Here is a 22,369-nt window from a genome sequence, read left to right on the forward strand (position 1 = left end):
GGCTGGAACTAACAATTAAATTATGATTTATTGTTTTGTCTGTGGGCTGTAAAGAAAAAATGCCATCTTCAAATGTTTGTTTTATCTCAACAACACCATAAAACCAGGACATTCATTTAGCCAAACAAAGAGAAACAGAAAATCCTCACATTTGGGCAGCAAATGTTTTGCATTTCCAGCAAAATGGCATGATAACTTTTCAGTTCTTTGATGCACCCTTGAAACCCTCTTTCTTCTGAAAAATCAGATTTTTTAAATTCTCCCAAGTTTTCAGACAATGAGCAGCAGCGCCTGCCAAAGTAAGGAGTGCAGTACCCAAGTGTATAATGAACCATTGAACGTCAGAGAATGTCCTGTTTGCAGTGACCACACTGGTGCATGGATCCTCTGTGCACTCCTTCCATAACGTGCATTGTTCATTATGGTATGTTCTTGGTCATAAATGTTTGGCCTTGTTGCCTTGACAACCCAAGGCTGCATTGCACACAATAGGTCCATTAACAGTTTTTTTTCTTCCTCTTCTTTGAATGTTTGCATGGGGACGGTTTTTCCCCTTTAATCTCTTAAGGAGGTGTGGTACCTTTGAGAAATTCAAGATTAGTTCTCAATGCAAACAATAGTAGGTGACGTTTTGAAATGCTAATACTAAGAAAAATGCCACCAAATATTGACAGTCACACCGTGTTTAGCCCCAGGGCTCAGCTAAAAGCCCCTGCTGAAGCCTAAATGATATGAACATAAACATTTCCCTGGAGCACTTCTGTTGTTACGTGGAAAGCTGTAATGCGTTGGAGCACATAATCATCAATCATTCAGATGTTTGTCTTTGTTTTACAATACCTGAAGTGGGTCTTTAAATAACTTCATTGGTCCAAATTGCACCTCTGTTAATGTGGTCTGAAAGAAAAAGACAACAAGGATTAGACAAAAATCATATCAGACATATTTATTCAGTTATTTCAGATGTGAGTTAAGTTTTCATTGGCTTTATAAAAATCTGAAAATTAATAATAATAATAATACCAACAATAACAACAATAATAGCAAAACTAACCACTTTCTGACATTATTAAACCATTAAAAAAGCATGGTGGTAACTCTGCTCTTTGCAACAAAATGAGTTCATGAATTGAAGCCAGAAATAACCAGAGCATTTTTAAATCACCAATAAGATATTTCTTGTTGATATTTCTATTAACTTACTTATTTTTGTGTCCATTTGAGGCTGTGTTGTATTTCCATTTTTCCCCATTCCAAGTCTTTATTTTAGTAAATATTATAAATGATTTAACAGAATGTCTCCCAAAATAAATTAAAATTAGCTAAACCTTGACCAACTACAATACTAAAAGGCTTCTTACACATTATGGGATCAAAAAAACAATTAATACCATTGCATAGTTTCACACTCAAACAGTATTTTTTAACATTTTGCACTTTTACTTTAGATATAGGACTAAAATATCACTGCAGGCACTGAATACTTCTTATATCATCATAGCCATAAATGTATGTTTTAGATTTGGGCTTTTATACCGTACATCAAGTCAATAAATGTGCGGCACCTTGGCCTGTTTTAACAGTAATAATCTAATAGTAGATGAATTGGGCCATTTTGCGGTGCATTTTACTTTTGATACCCACATGAACATACTCGGGACAATTCTAATTGGATTTTCAAGGCAGGATTTGTAACATAGGGTTTTGAATCTGAACACCCCTGGCTGAATCAGCAAAAGCAAATACATTTATAATAAGTAATGTAATGTCTTGTTATCCAATTCAACTACACACTAGAGTAGAGAATTATTTTTATTTTTTAAATTAAAAAGACAGACTTATCAACTCATTGCACTTTCTCTATATGAGCTTACTCTTTTCTGTCTGCAAATCATTTAGCTTCCTTCCTGCTAAATGGAAACCAGCTCAGGGGTTAGTAACCATAGCAACCAAGCCCCTTGCGGACTGCCATCCCTCTAGAATTCCTCTTCTCCGTAAACAATCTACACATGTGAGGAGGAATACAGAGAGGAATTTTAGAGCGTGCCGGGCGGCAGTAAATCAGTTCTTGCTAAATTGTAAGCCTTTTTGAAAGCTCCATCGAAACAACAAACGGGGAGGGGGAAGCTGATTAGCCCTCGGTCGTAGCCATATTGACGTCATCATGACACTAGGCCGTTTGTTGTAGCCGTCCACAAACACAGAGTATGGCATCAGGATGGCTGCAAGCTGATGCTCTGTGATCATCTGATCTTTCACAGACACGAGGACCTGGTCGCATGATAGGCTCATGTGCACTCGAGAGACAGTGTGCATGTGTTAGTGAGAGAGGCTATTTAATAGGGACTAACATATGGAAAGGGCACATGCTTTTCCCCCAAAAAAGGTTTGACTGAACAAGAACCAGTTTTCTTGTTGTCAGATGTGATTTCAATGAATATGACCACGTGTGTCGGAACAAATAACTCAGCCCTCAGCTTTATTAATTTTGATTACAGATTCAAACCAACCATTCGTTTCCCTGTAGGGGAGAAACAAAATGCTTATATGAACTACTACTAGTCACAGTGCAATGCCGTGTGTTGGCGAGCTAGTTGAGGTCGGGGTCCTGAAGTATGGAGTTTGGCCACAGAGCCTCCAGCGAGCTGAGGCCTCGCTACAGCAGCGCTCTGTCTCCATCCAGGGAGACTTCCCTCTCTAACCAACACTGACACAACCAATGCAACTGCAGCTGAGGTTGTGTAACTAGAACATCCTGCCACACACACGCAGCTGAACCAGTCTGCCAGCCTCTTCGGGCAACATACTCCTCTTGTACAGTACACACACGCACACACATGCACACACTGCAATGAATCACTCAGCCAAGCATTTGCATCCCGCAAACATCACACTGGCACTCAACCAGAGGCAAACAAAGCAGGGGGAAGTGAGTGAGCATGTAGGCCAGGCAGGCAAAGAGTATGCAGTGTGTCTACGTAATCCTTGTCCCGCCCTATGTGCTGCTGTGTGTACCAGTCACACTGGACCTTTAGCTCTGTCTGTCTACTGGGCCACTTCTTAATGAAGACGACAAGTTTGTTGAGCAGCAGGGCACAGTGCAGATGCAGGTCTGATTTAATGCAAAGCACGCTGGCTCTTGCACCTCTTCTTTATTTCATTTTCTAGTTCAATCGGGGTTTAATTACACTTTACTATGACTTTCAGTGAAATCATACAGTACTGTGATTATTAGTTTTTTGATGTAACCGTTCATCAAACTTGTTTTGTCCTTTTGATTTGAAAAGAACATGTAATTAAAACTGAAATTAAAAAAAAAGCTTAAATAGTTTTGCTTTCAACATTGTTTTTCTTATGTGTGATTTGCCATATCTTCATATATAGATTGATATCAGACAAAGTCTTCTCAATTATCTTCACCAAAAGAGGTTATGTTTTCAGATCAAGATGTTTCCCTATTTTCTGTCAGCAGGATTACAGAAAAACTAAATTCCAACAGCGTATGTCCCACATGGCACAAAAGTTACAGTATGTGCCTACAGTGTTTACATTTTGAAGTAGATCCGAAACACAGGGCATAAACACTCCATGCAGACGTACCAGCACCATAGTAGTTTTCATTATTTCAAACATATTTAACAAACCTATGGAGCTGTGGTTTCTAAACTACAATGATTCCAGAGTCAAAGTACCGATTTGTCCTGAGGAGTGTGAAGCCTTTTCAAACTGTGCGTTTCTTTCACTCTCGGAGCGTTGTGTGAATACTTCCAGTTGTCCTAATTTATTAGGTGTACATAACTAAAAGTTATAACTCTATATACAAATAATTGTATCTTTAAAAGAGATTTATTCACCTTGCTTTTGGGAAATGTAGTTTCTGCTGCTGTACAATGCTCTTCCATGTTAACCAATGTTAATGCTTTCTGGCATGTGGGGCAGCAACAATAGAAATGTCCAAACCATATCAAGATAGCAACGAATAGAAACCCTTCTAAATATAAGGCAAAGTAGTTCAGTAGCACCACAAAGGAAGCCTTATTTTCCCAAACTGCAAATATTTATGTTATCCTGTGACATTGTAATCATTTTAATGTAAGGGGTGCTGTGCTACTCAACACTGAGTCAATATCCCCCAATGATTAAATACATGTGGCTGATGGGACACCTTGAATTACAAAATGACATCGATAAAGAATCTGTATATAAAAGCGTCATTGCAAAAACGTGATTCCCTTAATAAGGTCGGGATTTGTACTGATACCGATCTGGCGAACAACTAAATCTCATAACCTAATTACAACAAGCCAATTACCACAGGGTGGACCTGGAGACTGGGACCTCTGAGGGTCCTGGGCCCAGTTCCCGCATTAACTTGGTGGTGGAGCAGTCTATTAAGTAAAGGATATGTAGGATTTTACTGTGAAAGAAATTAAATTTCCATTTCGGGTTCACTGTAAAAATCCTCACATAGATGACCTGAAAAGCTGTCTCGCTTACTGTTATGGGGGAGAAGTGAAACATAGAGCCTGATCTCACGCAATACTGCTATTTTCTGTTTATTTTGTTATGTTTTATTTACGCAGGGGGACCTTATTATTTTCTGTGACCTTGTTAAAGGCTGTTTATTTGAACTAAAACTAACTATAAAAATGAGATGTGTCCTATCTGTGATTTATAACAAATATTTATTTCCTAACAAAATGCAAGTAATATTGGTATGTTTAAGTGCCAATTTAAAAGTGAAACGATAAGTTGATGATGATCAGCATATTATGTGGACATTTTCATTCTGTTTTATGTCTGCTTGCAAGTGTCCTAAATGCTGGAATTCAAAATGAAAAAAATGTTTGCATGATTTAATACGAAAATAACCTAAAGTGACAGTTTCCAGAAAGACAGCTTTAAACTGTCTGATGTCGCTCCGCTCTTCCTTGTTGAGGCCGACATGAGCACATCAGAGCTGCAGGGTCTCTGCAGTCATCTCCAGCAGCTCTCAGGACAGTCTGAAGTCTTCTGCTACTCTCATTCAATACTCCTAATGTATTTACATAGCGGAGCTGCCTCTGACCCTATATCCTACTCCCAGTGTATCCTGCCCTATAGATCTCCTCCTCTCCTCTAACACACACACACACACACACACACACACACACACACACACACACACACACACACACACACACACACACACACACACACACACACACACACACACACACACACACACACACACACACACACACACACACACACACACACACACACACACACACACACACACACACACACACACACACACACACACACACACACACACACACACACACACACACACACACACACACACACACAGGCTTTCCACTAAAGTGAAAAACAGGAAATTGGATGACATTGTTCGGTGCGCCGACGTCAGCAGTGAGAGATAGAAAGAGTAAACAGCTTCCTCCACCCCAGAGCTGGGACCAGGATGCAGGGAATCTTGGGATGCATGCCCCTGCTCATGCTTCTTAGGAAAACTTGCTGTTCACGAACAATCTCCAGATACCTCGCTTGCTCTATACCTTTCATATGTTGTTTACACCTCTTTATCTGATACTTCTTATTCTTCAGTTTGCCGCTTTAAAACTTTCCCATATTGAATGCAGAGCTGATGACACTATGACATTAGACAAGATCAGCAATGTCAAAGTGTTGCCGTGTGTTCCTGTCTAAAAGTCTTAATCAAATGGAGATGAATCAATGTTCTTCATTAGGTCTGATTAGAGGGGAGCCCCAGCCACAGTGGACGCACACTATGTACCAGACAGACAGACAGACAGACAGACAGACAGACAGACAGACAGACAGACAGACAGACAGACAGACAGACAGACAGACAGACAGACTCTTAAACACACTGAGCTAAGTGATGGGCTAGATGGCACTGAGTGACACACACTGAGCCCCTCAGTTAGTGTGGCTAGCTGCCCATGCTGTGTGAGTTACATCAGAGAGAATAATTCACTTTCATGTGTGGCCACTTACATTGGCTGCCCATAGATCAGCTCTGAAGCCATTGATAACAATGGGGTTTCCTACCTGCGACCGGTCAAGGACCAGCCTGGCAAACCCCTCACTAAACACAGTCAAGTCCATTTCACCTGACTTTAAAATCATACAGGCTTTGGATAATTGAAAAGCAAAATGACAAAAAATGGGCAAGAATATCCTCTTTCGCTGTCTGTTAAAACCACGCATGTATTTGATTTTAGTTTTATTTTACTGGTTGGTATTCAGGGCTGATTTTCAGCTTTGAAGTTTCTTTATGGACAGCAACAACATAGGATTGGACAAACATAAATCCACTTATTCGTGTTTTGGACTAAAATTAATTTGTGATTACGAATGTGTGTAAGGTTGAAGTTCAGTATAATTTTTGTCACAATAACCAATAAACTGAGATAGCAAACAAGATAGTTAGAAGTAAACATTAAACTAAATGCTGTTGACTATGAATGCACTTATGCAAGTCCCTTAGGAAGAAGTGTCACATGGGTTGACAGTAAATGTGTATTTATGTAATCTATATTTTATAAAAAAATATGTTTGGTATAAGGCTCGCTATGAACCTGGAAAATATCCAGAATGTTGCTGTGCCTCTCATCCAATGCATGCTGGTGTAGCCTCCCTCTATCAAGCTCCACTGCAGAGGAGTCCAAAATCTCTCACTACTTCCTTATCACTGTATACATTTTTTATTATTATTTAGGGGACAATAAAAAGAAATACAAATGAACACTTTTGGACAATATTCCCTCCTTCAAACAGCATGTTGGTAGTCCTCAGTTAGTGTATGCTTCAGTGCATTGGGGTATGTTTTTAGTTTGCCAAATTGAATACATACATTTCTCAGAAGACACTCGGACGCAACAAAAAAAAAAGGAACACGCAGAGTGAGCAATTTCGACACAGCATGGTTGGGTAGAAATATAGATAGATAGATACTGTATATAGGGGATTCCTGCCTAAATACAAACTACATTATTTTTTACTATTTTAAGGATGACTACATATAATCAGAAACCATTATAACCATTACTTCATAGCCTTCAAACCCTCTTTGGTTCTTGGCCCAGTGTGAAGCAAATGATGACAAAGTGGTAAAGTGATTGTGTGCGAGAACTGAAAGCTGAACGCGTTAGTATTGTTTTCTCAGCAGGGATTTCATATTACTGCTCACAACTCTAAATAATATTTAAACAAATGCTTCATTTACACCCAGCTATGGATTGCATGTAATCCCCCTGTATCACTTCAGTACACAGTTGCTGTAAGAATCACACACATCGTCAGTGATTAAACCCAGACTGCTTAAGTCAAGAGTCTAATACAACTTCCCACGTTAGCAGCACTTCCTTTCCTTTAATGTGGTCCCTCTTTTTCCTGCAGACTGCTTTTCATTACTCTCAGAACGACGCACTCATCGACACGCAGGGGCTCACACAACAAACTCCCTCTTACCTAAAGTTTTCTATGTTACCACTCTATTCATAATCTGTTGTTTCCTGATGTACAGCACACAAGTTCACACAAAAAATATTAAAATGGATACATCAAATATGTAAAATTAATTACGGATCATTCAATATTTTTGCCTGCTCTTATTATTTTCCATTGCTTTAATATTGTAGATGAAGAGCGCTGAAAACACACATCCAAAATACAACTCATTTAACGTAGTAATGTAATTGCAGTTCATCGGTTAAGAAACAAATACTGCAACCGTGTGTATACTGGCTGCGTCCACATGTCTTATCCATGGTGACCAAGCCCACAGTCAGCCAGGCAGAAGACTTTAGTTGAGTCACTGGCATGGCAGAGGGAAACTAGGCCACTGTGGATCAGTTTGTCCCAGAACATCTTCTCTTTCTCTGTTTTCCTCACTCTGCCTCTCTCTCTCTGCCTGTCTCTCTGCCTCCCTCTCTCTCCCTCCATCTCTCTCTCTGTGTCTGGTGGAACGCTCTACAGAGGAAACACAGATCTCCTTGAACAGAAACTACAATATCCTTTAAAGAAATATTAATTTAATATATTTGCAATTTGAAAAAATAATTAAATGAAATGTTCTTTTTTTATAAATTCATCTAACATCCCAGCGTTTCTTATTGTTATTCGATGTGTGTCACATGCATGTCATGAGATGAACAACGTGCCTTCTTTCCCTGTCTATGACAACTGTTTGACTGTGTGCACATAAAAGGACAGAAAACTGGATACAGTAAATTAAATACATTTTAAAATAACTCATCCAGATTGTTGTTTCTTTTGCTCTTCTTTAACGTTATTAATCTTTCCTGTTCAAAACAGATAAATATTGTTTTTTTTAACGTAGCTTCGATTTATCCTCCTAGTTTCTTAACAAATGATTGATTCATAATTTAGTCTACAAAATATCAGAGGACAGTGAAAAATCACCAGATCATAAGTGTTTACATTTAAATTACCACAAGTTAGAGTAGCAAATGGCTCATATTTTCAGGGAATTTCATGTTTTTCTATTTCCCTTGAAAATACGACTACAACAATTATTTTGTCAAAACTTTTTACTGTAATTATTTACAGTCAATCATTCATTAAATCATTCTTCTATTCTTATAGGGTGCTTTAATTTGGCATGGAGGTCAAGTATTTCTGAGGTTTTGTGTGTGTGGGAATGCATAATGCATGGACGCATTCAGGTGCATGGTAGCAGCTGATGCAAATTTGAATCAGTTTAATAGAGTGCAAATAATCACAAAATATGACCGCTTTTTAGGACTGTGAAGTTTGTTTTCTGCATCATGGCAAAGAGCAGATCAGCAAAACTATCAGAGACAGAAAGTGTGCAATTATAACACATAATATCTTCAAGTGCACCAAAAAACAGAATGGTAACTGAACACTGATCAACAATAACCCACTGAGGTCCCCATACTGTATGTGGGCCTCCAGATAGATTGCGTCCATCCTGTACAAATGGCTGGACAAATATCATAAGTTTTACCTAATTTACAGTTTTTGTTTTTAATTAAAGCCTACATTTATCTATCTTATCTCTTCAGTGATGTCTAAACCAAGCCTAAACAGAGACAGCAACAAACAATCTGCAGTGTTTTGCCCAACTGCTACTTCATATCATATCACAACCTTGACACCCTGTCACGTCATTTAAATTCAAACATACAATCCCATGACATAAAATCTTGGATGCCCGTCCAATCATGTGACAGTATTCAGTTCATGGTATGTACTGTTAGAATCTGCTAATTTAAAATCTGATATGTTCACAAGTCAAGGTAAAGAATTATCTGCGGAATATTTGCTTGCAATATCATATGCTGGCTTTACATGCCACTAGCAGATATAACAAACATTTAGTAGACCAAAATAAAGACAGAAAGTGCAGTGTTTTGCATAGATTTACATTTTTTTTGTGCAGTTCCTCTAGTGTAAGCTCTGACCTTTATTCTGTCTGCAGTGACATCTCTCCTACCTCACCAGATCTAGGGAGGGAAGGGGAGGGAAGACACCGAGTAACTCACAGGAGACTGAGTGTGTCCTGGAATTCAGTCCCAAACCCCCTTGAATGACGTACGTGGTTTAAAAATACAGAGTTTGCAGAAAAGGGGAAGGTTACTCCATCCTTGGTGAGCCGTCCCTATTTCTCACTTGCACACCTTGCAAGCATTGCCTCAGAAAAAATCCCATCAGAGGTGAACTGCGGCTTTAGTACAATCTCTCTTTTTAACAATTTAACAGAAAAGAAAAATGGCTGTACCTACATACTGTCCACAACAACAACAACACACAGATTCTTAGAAGAACAAATCAGCAGCATGCATATTGTGCTCCTACAGATCTATGTATAAAGTTTGCATATTTTTCAAACTAAACGTGTAATTGGATTATATGTCTACGCGGCTGACATCAGAGAACATGCTGCATTCCCTCAGCTCCTGACGCTGCCTAGGCGGGTGTACCCTGTGTCCACAGTGGTGCGGCTGTGTATGTGATCTGTGCGTCACTGTGCCAGCGAGAGTAACTGAGGCCTGGCAGAGCAGCAGCTCCTGCCGACAGGCCCAGTGCGGAGACTGTGCTCAGAGGAGTCCTCACACAACGGCCCACAGATGTGAAGATGAGCAGGAGCAGGGGAGAGACACACTCATTAAACATGGGGAGAAATACATAGTGATCGCTCCATGCGTAGAAGCTAATCCATACTATGATGATGAAACTGAGCACAACACCCATGGCTTTATTTATTTCAATTGTTCTTACTTTTCCCAATTCCTTTAAAAAAATAAAAAATCACTTTAACATTTTTGTATGAAAGTTGTGTTTATTGTGTCCAAACTATGACCCAGGCAAATGACGTTATCGAATGCTAAGGGAAAAGTAAGTAAGGAAAACCTAACTTTTGAATCTCCTAAGCCTGTATAGTGATAAAAGCCAGCCTTCACAAACTATACAGCAGCAATCATGCATGGTTAAAGTAGTAATGCAATCATTCATTACGGCACCTCCTTGACTTAAGGGGACTTGTAAGAGATAGATAAAAAAACAAATCTTAGTAGTACATATCTAACTTTTGATCCTTTGTATAGGTCATACTCCAAAAACACTGAACCACCTAAATGCACCTCTTGTTCAACTCCCATATACATCTCCAATTTGTAAGGCAGGCTTACTGTCATCTAATTATTATTAAATTAAATTAAAAGTCTCAAGACAAGACAAAAACAATGAGTTGAGTGCCCCTTTAAGAAAAAAATAGATACAGTACACGATGTCCTCTGTATCTACAATCAATGTGTGTAAATTAATTAAAGACAAAAGACAGATTAACGAGGAGCCGATCACTTTCTCCACTGTTCACCTTCAAGGTATTTCGGTCCTTATCCAGATTACTCTGAAATCCCCATAAGACCTGGACAATCCTAAGCCACCCAGGGCTGCAGCCCCTTACTAAAACCTCACCTTCTTCCTCTGCCCCTATAGCAGCCTACTTCTCTAACTGTATAGGTCTACCTCACTTTCACTTTTACCCATTCCCAAACATTAGCCCATTTTTGCTGTACAAACCACACCAAAGGCCATGTATGATTGTGTCTTTCATTTCTTCTGTCACTGTGTTCTCCAAGATTCATCGGCTATGTATCCTTAACCATGTCATTTGGACTGCGCAGTGTGCACCATTTGCAGTGTTTGTTCTGGCGGTGTGTAGTCCACATTTAACTTCCTCTCTTACCTCATACCAGGTAAGTTCAGAGGCCAGTAAATCAAGAAGACAAACTTAAGGAGCTTGGGAAGTCTAAGTGGGACACTGCCCGCTCCAGTGACACTCCAGTGAACTGTAATCTTACCGGCAACATTTCCATGGAGTCAGCCCCTTCTCCTTCTCAGTACAGCAAAAATACTTGACAATGAGTACACAAGATTAACAAATAAACGAGAAGATCCTGAGCCTACACCGAGTTTGTTTCCAGAGTCAAACCCAACTGTACAATCTTAATTACCTCGCCGGCCCTGTGGCCTACAGAGAGGATTAGATTTAGCAATACACTCACGGCGGCCACACCACCCTTTGCTCTATCTGCAACTCTGCGTGGCTCCACCTCTCCACAACAGCTTAAATCTGGGTTTTTTAAATATCAGAAGTGGTTCTGTGAAGCTCTTCAGATGGCTGCGCGAGACCATTAGATAATCACCGGACTCCCCCTCCTCTTTACCTGCTAAAACAGGAGCCTGATGTCACCGTTGCATGAGGGATCAGTGAGCGACACAAGCCACAGCGAGGGGGTTCGGCACACAAACTACACTTGATTTAAAAATACACACACACCAATTAATGAATGGGGATAACAGGACTGCATGCCAACACATGCATTCACAGAGGTTTGTAAGAAAAAAGTATAGATTCTTTATTGCAGAATCTCCAGCTGCAATAAAACATTTTTTAAAAACTGATTAGGAGGTATAAAATAAATGCTTAGTTTAGTACTAAAACCCCTAGTGGAAAAAAAAGGTTAGACCAGCAACTTCCGGTCTGAATAAGTCAAGTATTGCCATTAAATAATATTATATATCATTTTTTCATTTGCTATTGCTCCAAACCCACACTGAGCCATCTATGAATATTGTGTAAACAGTTAATACTATGCAGACATAAAAAAAGGTGTAAACAGTTTGAATTGTGTGAGCAACTGAACACACAATTGTAGAATTAAATTTTTCTGAATTTTGTCTTGAAAGTTATATACCACTGAACTAAAATTTTGTTAACCATTATAGCAAACATGTATATATATATTTTGAATGTTTATTATTTGCTATGATGTAAGTTCACTGGTGTTTAAGTTCAACATAATGTATTTAGCATTGATTAAATTGTACAATAAGGTATTTGGTAGCTTGTCGTTTCAAAATCCTTTGGCCTCTTTCTCCTTTCACACAAACTCCGACATTTACATTTGTTAAGGTTATTAACAAAACAGGAAATATTCTGTAAAAATTGCAACTTTGCTTCAAAATCAAATTACATTGTCTCAACATTGATGTAAACTGATCATAAATAAGGGGAAAGGCACAACTGTTATTCCATATTTAACCTTTTTGATGTTTATGGATCTACTGACAACACGAAAACAAAGTTTCTTGTCTTTGTACCATGTAATGTAGATTTAAATGTTCCTTGTCCTCATCATTTTGCATTCCATCATGCCCGCCTACATCACGGCTCACCTAGTATTTTTGTACTTTCAAAATACAAACTGTAATTTCTCAAAACTAACTTCATCAAAAAGCGCACTGAATCAGAGGAGAGACAGGCTTGATGATACATGTTTTTGAGGGATTCTTTTCTGGCAAAAACAGCAACTTCTCCCGTGGGTCTCAGATGATTGACAGTAACGGAAGAGTGATGTGATGTAGCACTGATAAAAACACTCAAAAATAGACATAGATAAAGATGATAAAAATAATTGACCTAGCTTCTGACCAAATCGAATTTAAGGCTCACGTGTCTGGATTATTCAGCCCAAAAATGATTACGTAGCCACTGTGTTTATGTAGAAATCCTTCATTTTTTAAAACTAGAATCACTATTTGCAGACATAACCAGGTATAATGTGAGAGACAAAACTGGCAAAACTATGAAATACATTATTTGTATTATGTAAAATAAAGAATTCAATGTTGCATTGCTTTAAACAGCTTCTCTGTTTACACTGCACACAGTAACACTGACGACCTCAGAGGAATGTAATCAGGCAGGTGCAGCAGGTACAATAAATGACGCAGGTACTTTTGACAGACGTGCAGGAATGTTTAAACTAGGAATTCACTACAATTATAAAGGCATATGTATTTAATTGTCTTTCATTGTGTCTATTGTGCATTTCAATTCTTTTCTTAATGGGGCGTTTGCTTGCGTAGTTTCGAATGAAATATTTCCTGCTCTCTATGGCTTCCAAAACACCATCTAGATTACAGAGTTGCTCTTTCACATATCACACCCCGTGCAATGAATGAATGTTCATATGTGTTAGGCAACAACTAGCTCAACTACCAAAGAAAGAATTATCATTAATTAATGTATTTATTCTTTCAGCTGTTTTGAAACTTTGTTATGTGTGTTTAAAAGAAAAGGCTGGTTAAATGTCATTAAGTCTGAGCCAAATTAAATGGATATATCTTCCTATATAATGATTATAAAAGGTACATCGAATCAAAGGTATACTTCTCACATACAGAAAATATTAACTCAATTATAATAGTGGGGAAGTTTTTCATTCATCAAAAAGGCCTTACCTGTGTACATTTATATTTTAATCTGACAAGTTTTAATACAAGTCTGTCACAGTCAAGTAGTGAAGCCTGATCTTTGCAGGAACCTAGGTCAAAACATTTAGCCAAGGTGTGTGATGTTTCCTGCATCCACACACCCCACAATACAAGAACAAAATAAAAAAATGCCGCGTAAAAGTTGTACGGCATATGTGAACTGAGCTACAGTATATCTTCAGAGCTCAAGGCAGGACACGCCCCAGAGAGTTTTGCGTCATAGCCGTGTCCATTAAAACAAGAAGGGAGACAAGCACTGCTGGCTTAATGCGCTGTTCAGCAGGTGAGTGAGTGACTTGCGTGTTTACTACAGCCAATAAGCTGCAGGCCCATTCACTTAAATCCAGTGAGGCTCTAGTCTTCTCAGAGCTTCTTTAGTGTAAAAGGCAGTAAAATGAAGTCAAAGCGTCGGGAACATTTTTATTTCAAAATAGTTTCATATCAACTGCCAGATTTTTTGCAGTGAAATACAAAAGACGGTTCATAATTTAATACTAAATCTAACAATCTTTGGCATTTTATAAATGTTGGCACAGGAAAATCTTTCGGCACTGTACCATACAACCTTTCTTCAGTTTATTCTGGCTGCTATACCGTAGAGTGACGAAGCGTGAAAATTGCCAAAGTACTTCAGTAAGCAGATGCTGTTAACATGACTGTTAGCATTGTTAATATAGTGTGATGTGCACAGTTGCAGGACTCCACAAATGTCACATAAGGCTCTCCTTCAAGGGAATATAAAGAAAACCTTTCTATGAAAACTGACAATATACAAGACACATATTCTTAAATTAACCCTTGCTCTGGAGGAACAATGATAGTGTGGTCTGTCTGTACATGGTGTACATTTAAAACCAGTATTAAATTTGGAGTTAAGACCTTGATACACCTCAGTGTAGAGGCAATGAACATGACATAACTGTGGTATCTGAAGGGGGCATTCACAAGAACAAAAAATAAAAATAAATTCTAAAACAGTAAATACTTGAGGTGTTACCCACTGAAGAAATAGAAGTTCACTGACAGAACACTCAATAGATCACTGTATTGAAAAATATATATTATAGTCGTGGTCCCAAATCGTATATAGAAATAATATCACATTGCATTGTTTTTTTTTTTAAATACCATGACTCTTTGTTTTTAAGGGTTAGTACATTCTGAGAATTGCACTCATTTGCTTTCTTGCTGAGAGTTATAGGAGAAGATCGATACCACTCCAATTGTATCTGCATAAGCTACAGCCAACTGGTTACCTTAGCTTAGCATCAAGACTGGAAATGGGGAAAACAACTAACCTTGCTCCATGCGCGAGTAACTAAATCAGCCAACAAGTACCTTGAACGCTCACTAGTTTACATGATATATCTTGTTTTAGTTATTCAAACAGAAATTTTAAGACAACAAGCTGTGGGTTTATAACCCTCAAGGCCGCTGGAAGTCACAGCAGTCTGCACCAGAAATAATCAGGCGAAAAACTCCTGTGGAACCACACCTCAACCGTTTTACCCTTTAGATTGATCATTGAGCTTGAGAGGTGCTTGTGTGTGTGTTTGCAAAATGTCCAAACTATTTATAAAATGTTCCTTTGACTGTTGGCTGTATCACGGTTTAGCCTACTTTCGAAGAGTGTCAAACTTCACTTTATTCCACGATATTCTATTTCTTCAATTCAATAATCGCGCTATAGTGATATAAGTTTTGTTGTAATGCGCACTGTATAACATAAAAAAGGTATTTCAGAAGTTTAGAAAAAATTCAGTAATTTCTTAAAGATATGAAAACGAATAAATCCCCTCTGTTAACTCTCAACTAACACATTTGAAATGCATATTGGTAGCATTACTCCGCAAACCCTGTAGATGCACAGAACTTAGAAAAGCCAGAAATTGGGGGAGATACAGTCCAGAAGGAGCATTAAAGGCCACCAGTGGACCTGGATCACTGACATCTACATTCCTGTGAGCTTCTGAAAGAGAACAGAGCGCTGCTACAAAGTAAACACTTTTACTGCCTTGTTTTGAAAGAATACCATTTCCATAATCTTATGAAACTATCACATGCTGACCTTATGATACTAAATTCTTAACCTGGAGGGGGAGCAGAACAAGCTTTGAATGATGCCTTATTTGTTAAGACTATTTCAAAAACAATAGGAGGTTCTGTTTCATAAGTACATACACCCAACTGACACCTCATAAGAGAGCAAGCTCTTGGAGATGAACGGACCCAGTGTAAGGTGACAAAGGGATTTATCATATTATCCTAATTAAATTTCTACAGAGGATCAACGTTCACGCTGTCAGCAGGGGGAGACTTTGGTGTCATTTCATCAAGTGGTGGAGCTGCTTAATGCTCAGGAATAGGTGGGTTCTAGGAAATAAATACTGTATACTGTACTAATGTCATGTTTCACCCTTGAACTCTTGGACATCTCCTCCTTTGTACAAACATCTTGTATGATAAGCTCAGAGCTGCCACTACATCAGTGAACTGTGGGTGCTGCATGGGCCTCCTCACGCTTCCTCTCAAGTCATTCTGCTCATGGCCCAGTCGAGATAAATGACAAGGCAAAAAGAAATCTCCCCCTTCTACCCCTGCAGACACTCAAGGCAGGAAGGGAAACACCGGGTAACACTGCAGCTGACATGTTGTCTAAATAGAATATAATGCTTATGCCATTTAAAAGCCAGTGAATTAAAACATAGGCAAATCCTACGATCACTGTTAACTTTTTGAGAAGTTTGAGTTTTCTCTTTCAAGTTAGATCGGAAAGACAGACACCACTCATGTTGGTTAGGTAAATATGAACCCCAGTCCGCAGCCAGTTAGCTTAGCTTAGCACAAACACTGGAAATAGCTAGCCTGGATCTGTCAAAGGGTAACAAAATCTGCCTATTAGCACCTCTTAAGCTCACTCAATAATGTGTATGCCATCTTTGTGCAGAAAAACAGAAATGCAAATTCAATATTTTATAGAAACTACTTTTTTGTAAGAATTAAAGAAAAAATAACTTGTTAATAAGTGAGCTTTGGAGTTGCCGTTAGGCATATTTTTTCACCTTTTGGACAGAGCTGAGCTAGCTATATTCCCCTGTGTCAAGGTTTTTTGCTAAGCTAAGCTACTGACTGCTGTATCCAGCTTTACATTTACTTTTCATACAGATAAGGGTATCAATTTTGCCATATAACTCACCGCACACACGCAACCCGTAAAACTATTCCTTTGACATACATGTGCCATTTTAGGTTGGGTGTTTTTGCCCATAGTGCCTTACAGCACCAACACTTTGCACCAGTATGAATCATCCCACTAACTATGGTAGTGTGCCAGGCGTTTGTGCCATGCTGAGCTATAAAACGCCATTGTACATACACATGACATCCTTGATAGACATAGATAAGCACAGTCCACAAAAACCACAGCAGGACCATTGAAGTCATCTGAACGACAGCATTTCTATGAGAACACAGAGAGACTGTTGCTATTGTGAATTAAATCATATCTGTCATTGTGCGGATAAAAGATGTAGATAAATGTATTAACTTTTTGGACATTGAGAGAGTTATATCTAAGAGACAATGTTTTTGTAGTGCAGGAGCAAAAGAAAGGAATAAGAGCTTAGAAAGTTTGATAGACAAATTAAAGAAAGTTAAATAGTGATAGAAAGAAAAAAGAACCAATATCAGTCTCACTCCTCTCAGCCAGCAGAAAAAAGCACAGTGGATTAATTCATCACTATGTTGAGCCTTTGCCCTCCTCTGGAATAAATTACCCAATGACTCTCAACTTAGACTTCACACACACACACACACACACACACACACACACACACACACACACACACACACACACACACACACACACACACACACACACACACACACACACACACACACACACACACACACACACACACACACACACACACACACACACACACACACACACACACACACACACACACACACACACACACACACACACACACACACACACACACACACACACACACACACACACACACACACGAGAGTCTGCAGGACAGTGCTGTATCATGTCTTTACTAGACTCTTTAAAAAGTATGACGTGTAACATGATTCAGAGACTTTTTCTAAGTTCTGCACTGTGAGTTAGCAACAGTTGTGTGTTTCCCCAATTGAGGCTTGCCTTTAAAAAAACAACCTTGTCACTTCTGGGGATGGGAGGGTTTAATGGGGGAAGTCTGAGGTATGGCTGAGTGATTCCACCACTTATGTTAATGCATGCAGAGGCTGAAATCAGGCAGCAAGCAAGATGGTATTACTCTCAGATACTTATAAGCTTAGCACCTTTTATTGCCCTTTTCCATTTATAGTAAGGGGTAACCGTAAAACTGATTCTACAATAGCCGTTTAGGGGGGGATACTTGATTTCCTTGAGTGGGGGCAATCGGACTGGAAAAGTCAAGGCCAGATAAATGGTGTTGTGTTTGGCTGAGCTCTTTTTCTGTCTGTTTGGCCATACACACACATACACACAAAATGCCCCCGTATCACAGGACCTTGTACTTGAGCCTTATCATCGCCAGAGCAGCCCAGATGGTAACGTACCCTTGACAAAGACTCACATCACACTCCCAACTTCTTTTGAATCGTTCTCACACTGCAGACGCCTCACTGTCTCTCCATCTCTCTCATGTCAAAATGTAAGCATCAATACAGCGCCACTTACATTTGCTTGACTCAGTTTTGTAGTAGAATCAATGTCTGCACTTTGGTCTAGCTACTGCTAGTTGTGTGCATGTGGATGATTATTATCATCCTTTAGAGGATAAATGTGTGCACTGCCTTACACAAGCCATTACATAAACATGCACACAGACACCAAAAACATTTAGTAATAATAAGATACACACACACACTAATTTAGATGATGTGGATCTAACACTCTTCCTAAGGCTGCAACTAATGATTATTTTCATTATTGATTAGTCTGACGAATATTGCCTGGGTGTCGTGTCTAAAAATAGAGCAAATGAAATCCCTACACCCAAATAAATTATGTTTACAATAGCAAATGTACAAAAAGAAGCAGCAATCCTCACTTAAGGGACGCTTAAATGAGAGAACGCATTATTAATTAAAATACTTTCAAAACCTAACCTAGCAGTTTCTTTCAATCATATATTGACTATATATACACACAAATGTATTTTAAACTAAATACAACACATGAGTCCTTTTTATGAGAATGTGTTGCAGACACCAAAACAATCAATGGCATTAGTGATCTCTTATAGTGAGAAGAAAATAAATAAGCTACAACGAGCAGAAGCAGCTTTTATCACTGAGCCGTGAACGCATCACAGCAAGCAGATGTGCGCATCATATTGATGAAAGTTACTATAACTAACATACGTATACATTGTGATAAAAAAAAATACCCGACCCCTCAATGAGGGCAACCACAGAGGATGTTAAGCATGACACCTTACAGAACAGGGATTAACCATTTCCAGCCGAAGGAGATTTGTATACCATTAGTCTAACTCAATCAGGTGACTAATTCAATCAAAGGCACAGTGGGCGTCTTGACATGGGCGCATCTGTCACACTGACTTCTCACTGCATCCTGCAGTGACATTTGGCCACAAAATTCAGTTTGACAGAGGCCCTCAAATAGCCTGCGGTCTGTCAGACGAACGCACACATACTCATGATAACAACCAACACACAGATGCACTCATGTGGCAACAAATACACAAGATCACACACTTTTTGTATGGACGTTTGGTGTTTGCAGGGGCCTGCTCGGATGTACATGCAAACATTTCAGTACGAGCTGTCTTTGATTATATTACCAATGCGCCACTGCTCAAGGCTTCCACATCATTATTCTTCATTTAGAGATAGGAAAAGCTGTTCTAGTTACAGTGTTTTACATATTGGACAAGGAAACCAAAATAATAAGTTCTTAGTTTGCTGCCAAATAAACTCCTCTCTTTTCGAAACACACTGCAATTGTTTTGTGCTTATTTGAACTGTTCTTCAATACATAAATGCCAAATAATCACAACAACCTTATGTAAATCATCTTGATTAGAAAACACGCTTTTAGTCCCTGCATTCAGGCAGATGCAGCCCATTTGGTAATACTCTGTTAGAGTAATTATTTGTGGTTGAATACATAAATGGCACTGTCATTTTTGCGATGATGTAACACACTAAGGGCTAACTTGTTGCTATTATGTCACTCAATCCTTTTCAATACATGCTCATACTTTCTAGTCAGATACCCTGTTCATTTTACGAATACTTTCATTACACATTTCAGTAAACTACTTGTTTTATTATATTTGTGGAACACAAGTTTAGGCCTCAATAAGAGGAAAGCTACAGGTGAAGCAGAAGATAAAGCTCACGAGAAACATGCCTAACTAGAGAGTCAGCTTTATGCTTCGATGTTGGTTGTATAAATCCAGCATTTAGATTGTTTACATCAGAAGTGATTGAAACTGAAGCACATCCTCTAGCAAAATTCACAACTCTTTCACAAAAACTTAAAAGAGAACAAAACCTAAAGTAAGCATAGAGGCCTGTGACCCCGTGACCTTTAACTGGGTGCGTATAGAGAGGCCTTGTTGACGTAAATATGAAAAAAATACACGGAAATGTATAGTTTTAAAAGCGTTTAAATGCATGTTTATGCAGGTATGCTGTCCCTTTTGGTCTCAGGGTATATTTACAGTTTACTGTAGACGTGTAGTTTACTGCACATTTTACTATAATATGGCCATTCAAGATGATAGAAGTTCTGGACATTCAGTTTTTTTGATGTCCTTACCATTGATATTTTGTGAATTTAGTGAATATTTCCTGTTATGGAAAATAGACCTCTTGGAGACCAACTGTAAACTGCATGAACACACACATTTTGTCCACACATTGTGTCTCTGTGAATGTAATGAATGTAGGTGCCCTCACCTTGCAGCTCGGGGGTTTTAGGGGTAGTGCCGAGGCAGGATTTCCTTGATGCTGAGTGGTATTAGTCTGCTGGGGTGAGTGGGAATCCTCGGACTCTTTTCCACTGTGGTAGACCACCCGATCAGAGATATGAATACTTGAAGCACAGCCCATGCTTCAACCCACTTCAGCCTTTTTTTCTTTTTGCGCAAGTGCTTTACTTTGAGGCTACCAGAGTTTCATTCGCCCTTTTGTTAAGGTTCACGTTTCCTTCTAAGGTTTGTCTTTTTGTTAAATATATATATAAATACATATATATGTATCATCTAGGCCACAGCAAAGCCGGTTCTCCAATTGCTCCAACACAAGGCATGAATAATATATATCCCCCACCCCCCGACCAGGAAGCTGATTTCCTCCCTCTCTTTTTCACATGAAGTTAATTGGAGGTCTTTAATCAGAGCAGCTGTCTTATCCTCGAAAACTTGGATTCCGTTATTCTTCAGCTGGGCTCCTCAAATCCCCATGGACGATTTGGATCCTTCACTCCGGCTCCTATTCTCGCCTTCTTCGTACCACATCACCATTTTCTCATTTTCCCCTAACTTCACTGTTATCAAGTAGGCTAGGCCTAAAAAACACACCATGCAGTCCCCACGCCAGCTTCATGCAATAGTTTTATCCATTATGTGTGTCCAATGTTTCATGTGTAGTCGTCCTCCCACACCCCGGAGCCATCAAAAATTACGCTTTTTCCTCTATTTGTCTCTTTCTCAAACAATCTGGATGTCCACTTCAGCTCAAAACACGGGCCATAAACCGGTTCTCACGACACTTTGCTCCAGTCCTGCGCGGTTCATCATCAACAGGCTGAAATATTCACACTGCAGGGTGTTATTCTGGCCAGTCGCTCGGATGTCAAACACCCTCCGTAAAACATAGAGCCATAATGTAGTCCGACAGAACACTCCATTTATCAGCACACATTCACCAATTTAGGAAGCGGGGAAATCTTGCTGGATGGCTCGCAAATCTCCATTCAGGCATCCGCTGCCCGGTTGAGGATGATCCGCCTGATATAAGAGGTCCAAACCCGGGTGCAGCAGGCTACACTGTCACCGGGCTCCACGGTTTTCTCTCATTCTTGTAGGATAAAAGGATGTAGAGGTTGTCAGATATCATGTACCACCTCTGGAGAATGCAACCGCTTGAGAGACACAGAATCTTAAAAAAAAAAAAAAAAAAACACCAACAAAAAAAAAAAAACAAGACCGCTCCGTGTCCACAAGTTTCAGATCTGAAATCTGGCACGGCAGGATGATTCACGGTGAAACAGAGCGAAGATAAGGCAGGACCGAGCTACATAATGCTGATTTTATGTTAGTCTTTTCTCTGCCTTTTCTGGCGTTTGCCCTTCCAATTCTTCAGCACTGCTTGACAGCGGCACATCCAATAAAAGCACCCGCAAGGATTGACCTACAGCCTTTACTGACGTTAATGCAAATGAGCTCCGCGCAGCTAATCGGCGTCGTGCTCTGCGCCGCTGGGTGGTCCTCCGCTTTCC

At 39.3% G+C, this 22,369-nt stretch overlaps 1 protein-coding gene across 1 annotated transcript in view; it reads right to left on the reverse strand.

Moving 5' to 3' along the window:
* pde8a (phosphodiesterase 8A) overlaps positions 1-22,257 on the reverse strand; it is a 41,536-nt gene extending 19,279 nt beyond the window's left edge. The window contains exons 1-2 of the mRNA XM_063880652.1: positions 20,827-22,257; positions 841-897 (exon numbers count right to left, since the gene is read on the reverse strand). Of these exons, the coding sequence (XP_063736722.1) occupies positions 841-897; positions 20,827-20,979 (210 nt within the window). The 5' untranslated portion in view covers positions 20,980-22,257. The remainder of the gene's footprint in view (positions 1-840; positions 898-20,826) is intronic.
* Positions 22,258-22,369: the final 112 nt, after the last annotated feature.

The sequence above is a fragment of the Eleginops maclovinus genome, chromosome 4 (assembly GCF_036324505.1).
Source record: "Eleginops maclovinus isolate JMC-PN-2008 ecotype Puerto Natales chromosome 4, JC_Emac_rtc_rv5, whole genome shotgun sequence".
Classification (NCBI taxonomy): Eukaryota; Metazoa; Chordata; class Actinopteri; order Perciformes; family Eleginopidae; genus Eleginops; species Eleginops maclovinus.